The sequence below is a fragment of the Setaria italica genome, chromosome III, assembly GCF_000263155.2.
Source record: "Setaria italica strain Yugu1 chromosome III, Setaria_italica_v2.0, whole genome shotgun sequence".
Classification (NCBI taxonomy): Eukaryota; Viridiplantae; Streptophyta; class Magnoliopsida; order Poales; family Poaceae; genus Setaria; species Setaria italica.
In genome coordinates this window covers 17,282,909-17,291,233 of record NC_028452.1, presented here as the reverse complement: position 1 = coordinate 17,291,233, position 8,325 = coordinate 17,282,909, and the positions used below count along the sequence as shown (strand labels likewise).

Below are 8,325 nucleotides of genomic sequence, written 5' to 3'. Positions count from 1 at the left end.
CTTTATATGGATTATGCCCGTGTTGTTGCTACAGTCAATACAAATCATAAATGAATAGCATTCCCATCTTACTGGCAAGCAATTATATCACTAGACAAATATAAATTGCGCACTTGATCATGTTACTGTTCGTATGCAGTCCGCAAAATATGAGATGCACCAATACTTCGCAATGCAATTCCGAGAAAACACATAAACTGGTGAACGGTGACACCCAACAGAACATGCTGCTATTTCTATAATAATTGTTTCATTCTAAATTGCGTCGGACAAATGAATTTTCTTATATATCTGGAAAGCCCGAAATGGATAGGTTATTGGACATAGTCGAAGCATGGGTTCAGAGTAAGACTCTGCATTTGCAGCTGACTTGACAACGTCAGAGGGCGCACGACATTGTCCATCCTGCTAAAAACTGTCAGAGTTGAGCCAATGCCACGTCCGGTTCGTGTCATGGACCAAGCGTCGCCTAGGGCTGTACGGCGTGGTCTTCGTTGAGGACTGCCGATGTTGATTGCTACGGCCGCGCGTGGTGATCCCTCGGTTGGCACCCGAGCCTTCTGCAGCTGATGGCGGAATGGATCCCAACATGGGAGGCTGGTGGACGAAAAAAAAATAGTCAGATTTAGGAGCTGAAAACGAAATTTGATGTTAGTTGTAGTGTTGTTTCCCAAAATTTGCTGCAAAACTTTTTGAAGGGGAATTTGCTGCAAAACTGTAAACATAAATCAGAGAAGATGAACTTAAATACTTTGACAACAAGTTATTGACATGCATTAGGTAGTTAACCAGGCATGCAACTAAAGGAAATAAATAGACCTCTTCCACAGAGAAGGAACTGATGACCTTGTCAAATGTAGGAAATTCCTCCACTGTTGTGTGGATTATAATTTATAAACATGCCCAAGGTTCAGTTCGGCAGTACTGGCTAACAAAACTCATGCTGGAGGCACAAGCCATGCTACTTGCTCCACTGCAAATACTGTAAACTACATATGGAGAAAATATTTTTAGGATGCTAAGAGGTTTTGCTAGCTTGTGAACAGTTTAACTGTTCTACATTAGGGATCCCGGTCTTCAAAAACTGAAACGCGAGAGACATATGTCATGATCCGGTACTGAAACCCATATATAAGCAACTAAGCAAGTAAACTAAGTAGGCTGAGCATGAGTTATATGAGATCCATGTCTATAGCAACTAAGCAAGTAAACTAAGTAGGCTGAGCATGAATTATATGACAAGATATCCAGCTTTGAACTTTGAAGTAAAATAAACAAACCAGCATATGTCATTACCGTCATGTCCAACTGAGTTGATTGCTTATGTAAAGAGGATTGTGTTGACTTAGAAGATAGTCCAAAATTTTTTTACAAGCAAAATTTCTTAAGAGGATGTGTTGATACTGAACAACACCTAGCACGATTGTGTTTCATCATACCTTATTCATTGCTGGCCATAGCTTTGCTTGAACCTTTCATTCCAGCAGAGATTGAAGTACCTGCATACACTGCCTGAATAAAGAATGAATGTGCTAACCACAAGTTAGTCTTTCCCTCATCAGAACAACAATTCAAAAGGAAAATCATACAGAAGCTAGCAATGCCTGTGTATGAGTAGCTACTTCACAAATCTGTGCCGTGTGCCTTGCAATGCCCGTTTTGGACTTGATTTTTTCCAGATTTCCCTGCACAAGCACAACCACGAGATTATGTCAACATGGAAATAGGGGATTCAGGTCTGAAAGGATTGTATTGAAAATAAAAATGAACCAAATACTGATGATACATCAATAATAATACACTGAACTGAATAGCAAGTACTATTTACTCCAAGTCAATGACACTGCATAAATTCCATGCTCAAATTAGAACCATCCATTTAGTATGTTGAAACTTTCAGCCTTTGAAAAAGCCTATGCATATATAATTTTTGCCCAGATGTGTCAAAATCAGGTACATAGGAACAGAAAATTCCTTCATCCTTGAAATCCATCAAAATAGCAATCCATTAGGGAAATAAAAGAAACTGAATAGAAGAATTGAATGAACAAAAGCGCATGGGAACCAACAGCAACCAACATGAAAAGCAGATCAAACTCAACCACTTTTGGACAACAATTTACATACCTTTCGACAATGTTATCTTGACCATTAGTGGTTAGCACCTTATCATGCATGAGGCTTATCCGAAATAACCCACTCTGATACTCTGAAAATAAAGAGCTAGCATGTGTTGAGGACCAATCTCCCTGCCACGAAGAATGGAATTATTAACTATTTTCCAAAGGTGAAGTATGTCTGCGAGCCCAATATGTTGCAGTACAGGATGAATAGGCCTATCTCCATCGATAGCTAATATACACTTTCCAGCATCACGATGAATTAATGCTCTTAGAAACTCTGAAGCACTGACATGTTTCATTCTCCCACAATTATGAAACAGAGCAGTTCATGATAATTGTAGGCATTATAGGCCTAGCAGGCAGCACAAGATAGAAATAACTATAAGAAATGGGCTAGAAAATGGCATACCCTTCTGATCTGGCACTAAAGAATTTTGTTGTCCAGGCAACCAGAACCAGCCACAAGAACAGGTAGAGAAGAAAAATCACAGGACCAAAATTTTACAGGAACCACCATAAAAAGAAACAAACAAGAGCTCAAATTAGTATCATTGTTGGTATATGATTCTCCATTCATATTCACTAACATTTTCTGTCAAGGACAGGAAACAAAGTAACTTAGTGTTGCCTTACAAAAACCAGCTTACACCAAGAGGTAATGAATACTCAGTTCAGTATTGAAAAAGATAGAAATGGCAAAGTATTGCTGTGTTGCCATTTGCCAAACAAAAACCGTCACATTCTGTAATACCATTTTCACCTGTGCATATAGCATGCTGGAGTTCAAAAAAAGCTACTTTCCCCCAATTAAGTTGCTGTAAAAAAACCTGCTGGTGACTGGTGAATAAGCGATCAAATCCAAACATGGTACTCATAAATGGCTATTTTAGAGTTGAATTTATCTTTGCAGTCAGACAAAATATTTATGTGGTGTAAGGCCAAATGAAGAAAATGATAAAATTCATGATAGATCATATTTGTTTCTACTTGCTTACACATCAGATCACAAACCCTAGCTAGATAATCCACTCCTAAACTAAGAAGCATTGGATAAGCACTTGGCCTATTTGACGCGGTAAGCCATGCTCTACTGGATAAGCACTGCATAAAAAAAATCCTCACTACAGTAGCCATCAACCATTTTAAAAATTCCCATGCCAACTCTCAAATCCCCTAGTCGTTCTTGTTTTGCATGTAAATTCAAGTGATAGCTTGTGCCACAGCAATAACGAACTTACAGAGGGGTAAGGCTTTCCTAGTTGCTCCCAAAGGCTTTGCTTGCCTAAAGGGATAAAGGGGCCTCCTCGCCGGCGCTATTTCGCGAATTCGCGAACCTGCAGGGACAACAAAAATAAGTGAAGATGGGAAGGATTTGGATGGCCGCCGAAGGACCAGCCATGGAGGATGGGTTGTGCCGCCAGAAAAGAAGATGATGTTGACGGTCCGCCCTCCAAGCAAGGCACGTCGCGTGGACAAAAATGGCGAGAATCCGCCGGACGCTGAGTCCATTTTCTTCTCGTCGCCGCCGTCACCAACCCCACCTTCCACCATCTCCCTGCGGATGCCGACGCGTAGGTGTCCGCATCCATCTTGATCTCCGCCAGCAGCGCCCAATGGTAGACGAGCACCGCGGCGGCCATCCCCAGCAGCGGGTGGTGACGCCCGCGCAGATCAGCAGGGGAGCCCCATGCTCCGCCGTCCCCCGCCTGCGCTAAGCCGCTACCGCAGCGTCGTGCTCCCCATCGATCATCACTGCTCTGGATCTGGGGAAGAAAGGGAGAGTGAAAAACGGGTCACGCTCACGCAATCTGAGGTGGCGGCGTGACACATTCTCCATAGCTCTGCTGCTGATGAGTCTATGGTATCGGTCCGTGGACAGAGAGGACTTCAGTCTACGGTCTTGGTCCATGGTACACCGGGTCTACCTGAAGGGGTATCCTAATCATTTAATCTAAACCGTTCAATTGGAGATCTAAGGCTGCAAGATCACCTTCCTGCTATCGACGCCAACGACGGAGAGTAGGCACTGTGGTTCCATGCACGCACAATGGCCTATTGCTTGGACCTCGCCGGAGATAGGTCTAGGATGAGCTACTGTTCACGGAATTCGACGGGAATAGGCAAAATGGAACGGTAACGAGATGGGATCTCACCTAGGGAGTCGTATGTGATAGATGGAATGCGGCATCAGGTTGGAGGAGATGAACGGCGGCGGGTTTGAGGCGACGGCTGGGGCGACGGTGGCACCGAGTTGGGGTTAGAGGTGATGGCTGGTTAATGGCGAACACGGGTTGGAGGCTACGGCGACAGGTTGGAGGATAGTACGGCATCAGGTTGGAGGAGACGGCGTCGTCGGGTTGGAGGACACGGCGGCGGCGACGGCTTGGATTGTAGCGCACGAGCTAGCGTAGGAAGTGGGAAGAGGAAATGTGTAATCGACGTATGAGTTAAATGAGTTGCGTGTCGAGTTTTGTTTAGCTGTTGAGCGGTTGGTGGGCCCAAAAGGTCAGCGTCGATGTTTGGATATAGACCAATACCTTGCATCTGAATGATCGATGAACTTGCCTCTGAAGTAAACGCGAACTGGGCGTCAGGTTCCTCGCCCAGTCTCCGTCCACTCCTCTGAGTGCTTGCTATGATATTCTCACGTCCCGGCGATCGTCGACGGCTTAAGAGTTGTAACAGTTGGTATCAGATTCGGTTATCCTCGGTGCGCCCGCTGTTTGATTCACGAGATTCCGTCAGCGAGCTGATAAACTGTGTTGGTCTGGGGATTGGATTTGTGTGCCGCGTAGAACTGGCTGTCAGGGATAGATCCCCAGTATCCACAAGGAAGGAAGAAAACGGACTCTTAATAGGATTCCTCTGTAATCCTACTAGTACATATACCTGTAATCCTATTAGGACTCCTCCTTGTAACCGATCAGTAATCCCGCCCCCTAGAGTATATAAAGGAGGGCAGGGGTCCCTAGATCGGTAGGTCAAGATCTCATAGAACCACAGTAGAGGACCAAATTCTCAATACCAAATAACATCCAAACGCAGAATGCAATATGCAACACCCCAAACAGGACGCAGTGTATTATACTACTCTGACGGCCTAAACCTGTATAAATCCGTGTCTTGTGTCCTCGCTTTTACCTTCGAGTTTCAGATCTGACAATTCCCCATCAACCAATCTACTATCTCAGGATACCCCTCGGTAGGTTGCCGGGTATAAAATATCGTCATCTGGCGTGCCAGATAGGGGTGATTTTCGAGATCAACGGGCGAGCTTCAAAGACCTCATCATTAAGATCAATCTACTCGACAAGAAGCAAGTCGTTGAGTCGGAGTTCCAAGCAGACAAATCTACGCTGAGACAATTGATTCGCTCCATGTTGCAGTCAAAGACCGAGTCGGTTTCCGCCGCAGGCTGCTGCATGCGGCTCGTCGATCGAGGCAGATGAAAATCCGATTCGAGCTGGGAGATCAGGCAGACCGAGGGACCCATGCCATAATTCCCAAGATGACAAAGATCCGTTACAGCCATGCGCGGATTGAGGCAAATAATCAGCTCCCACTACTCTCCGTGAAAAGCAATATTGAAGAATTTGTGCTACACACACATGGAATGCTACCACAAGATCTCAAAATCATAGCCTAACATGCATAGAAGATTTACGCGAGCACTGCTACCCAACGTCTGGCCGCATCAAGTCGCCGATGACGATTTCGACTACTTGTCTCAACTAGAAAACTAGTCGAGGACGGGCCTCACACCGTCGACAGCTAGCCGTAATCGACTCCGACTAGTTGGCTTCATCAATAATTGACACGGCTTCGTCGATAATCGTCCACGAATCAAGCTAAGTCACTTTTTTTAATTATTTTATATAATTTTTCCGACTTGTTTTTCGCATGCAGGGCAACGCGCTGAGTACTTATTTGTGTACGCATCTCGACAGGAATTACCCTTTAGAGCTACACTTCGTCGATTACTCTTGGAGTATGTTGACCAACAGCCGCGCGCTTGACCAACAGCCACGGACTTGCCTTGAAAATCTTAAATTTGGTTCCGACTCCAATAATTTATTATCCTATATTTTACACTTGTATATATTTTATTTAATCCTTTCTACTCACTTGAAAAGCATAAATACATATTATAAGAATCACACCTCCCAACCTTAGTCTTTACTGTGTGATTATGTCGAACCAACAAATAAGGTAATCTGTGTATTGATGCATGTTTAATTTCATTTAGAAGTTCTTCACTGATTTTAGGTGTCATGCCTTGTACCAGCCACTCTCTCTCTCTCTCAAGTCTACCATAGCTCTTTATGAATTGTGATGTTTTATAGAAGCAAATAAAATGTACCAACTTAGTCTCTTTCCGAAGAAAATGAATCGAACAACCTTTGCTCTTGAGTCTTGAGCGTATCTGGTCAACTCTGTGGAAACAAACTTCTACTGATGCATGCGAGGACTATGCGTGGCCCATGCGTAGTGTCGAGCATGTCTTGCGTGAACCTTACACCGGAAAGACAGACTACTCTAGCTGGCGTGCAACATTGCCACAACTCGACATTGCTGGCAAGCCCACCGGTGACGCATGGAGAAAGAAAGGACACGTTGCATTGAGTCGCCGACGCGTCCACTTAGGCTTATCCGCTCCGTCACCATGGACAGAGCCACTTAATCCACTCAACCATTTCTCTCTCATCTATACTTCTTCCCAGCTCTACTGCGGCGATCCACAACAACCCTAGCTTAGGTCTCAAGTCAAGAAGCCTCTTCAATGTCTTCGCAGTGTCTCCCGAGTTCATCGCCGGGCACCAACTGGTGCCCCCTCCTCCCCTCGGCCCCCACCCCAGTCCATCATCTTCTTGAGCTTTGTCCGCCGCCACCTCCTCGAGCTTCCTTCTATCCACTGCCGAGCCACCAACTTCAGGCTCCAGCGGGGGATGCACACCAGCACGCCGCTGCCGCAGACACAATTCATGGTGCTCATCTACGTCACCATTGGCATGGCCGGAGCTCATCCTTCATGGCACGGTTGGCCTCGTCGCCCTCATCCCCCAACAGTGGCTTGGCCGATGAGGATGCGCGTGGGCAGTCATGCCTTCTACGGCGAGCTCAGCAGCACCCTCCATTGCCTGACCGTCACTCCACTCAAGCCAACTTGCAGCATGTAGCACTCCAATCCGCAAGCAAGCAAGCTGCTGCTACTCCAATTTCACTCATGCGGGTGCTACGACAGATTGACATGCACACACGGCAAGCACGCGCCGATGCGGCCGTCCTGTGAGAGAGCCTAATATCAACCTCCGGCATGGCAACAACGTATCCTGCCTCCTGCGAACATGGGAAAATGACGGGTAATCCTCGACTCCTCGTTAATTTGGAGCTGTAGCGTGTGCGGAGGTAGCATGGAGAGGCGGAGCATGAGGGGTGAAAGGATCAAGGATGTCGACTAGGGGGTGAATAGTCAAACCTGAAAATGTTCACAACTTCGAACAAGTTTAACAGCGACTTCTGGAGTTTCCAGAGATTATTCCGGAAATTCCACAACTTACGGAATTTCCAGAGAAACCTACGGATTCTCCGGAGAAACAAGAATTTTAACTACGACCTCATGAAAGACTTGCTCAAATATAAATCGCTGAAAATAGGTTAATCAACAGGATATTCTAGGCCTTTGGCACAAGATAGAACAGTTAAAAACTTGCTAGAAGAGTAGATCGAGCACACAAACCCTAGAAATATGTTCTATGCTTGAATATGAACAAATTTAAGAACAACAAGCACAAGAGACATAAGGATTTGTTTACTGGAGTTCAGCTTCATACCTTGAAGCCTACGTCTCTGTTGAGCACCCACGAAGGGTGAGTTTTTCACACCTATGCCACTTTCCTCACTCTAGCAACCACAAAGATAAAACTAGAGACACTTACTCTATAATCGGGGTAATACAAACTTCCCATAGGCAGCCACAATCCTTGGATGCTCCACGGGCAACATCTAGCCAGCTAGGAGCTTGAAGCTCCAAGGGAAACAAATGCGAAATCACTGGCTTGACGAAGAACAAGGTGCTAAAGAGATCAGAAATCAGCTCAGTAGCACACTCTCTTGCTCTTCCTTGAATCCCTCCTTACATCCACCACTAAATCTTTACCTAAAGGCCAAAAACGGAGTAAAGAGGGGCTTTGAATGTTTCTAA

The 8,325-nt window shown here is 45.3% G+C and overlaps 1 protein-coding gene across 5 annotated transcripts; it reads right to left on the bottom strand.

Annotated features, from left to right (window-relative positions):
- Positions 1-193: 193 nt before the first annotated feature.
- Positions 194-3,973, bottom strand: LOC101770395. Of its 5 annotated transcripts, XM_012845028.2 has the most exons (6): positions 3,362-3,973; positions 2,533-2,547; positions 2,128-2,209; positions 1,623-1,685; positions 1,440-1,512; positions 194-597 (listed from the first exon to the last, which is right to left on the bottom strand). In XM_012845028.2, the coding sequence occupies exons 1-5, from the start codon at positions 3,672-3,674 to the stop codon at positions 1,476-1,478; spliced, it is 510 nt and encodes a 169-aa protein (XP_012700482.1). In that variant the 5' UTR covers positions 3,675-3,973; the 3' UTR covers positions 194-597; positions 1,440-1,475. The 5 variants fall into 5 exon arrangements, 1 of the variants encoding a protein (XP_012700482.1); XR_001163742.2 differs by having other exon boundaries at positions 1,440-1,685; positions 2,128-2,249; positions 3,362-3,971; XR_001163744.2 differs by lacking the exon at positions 2,533-2,547 and having other exon boundaries at positions 1,440-1,685.
- Positions 3,974-8,325: the final 4,352 nt, after the last annotated feature.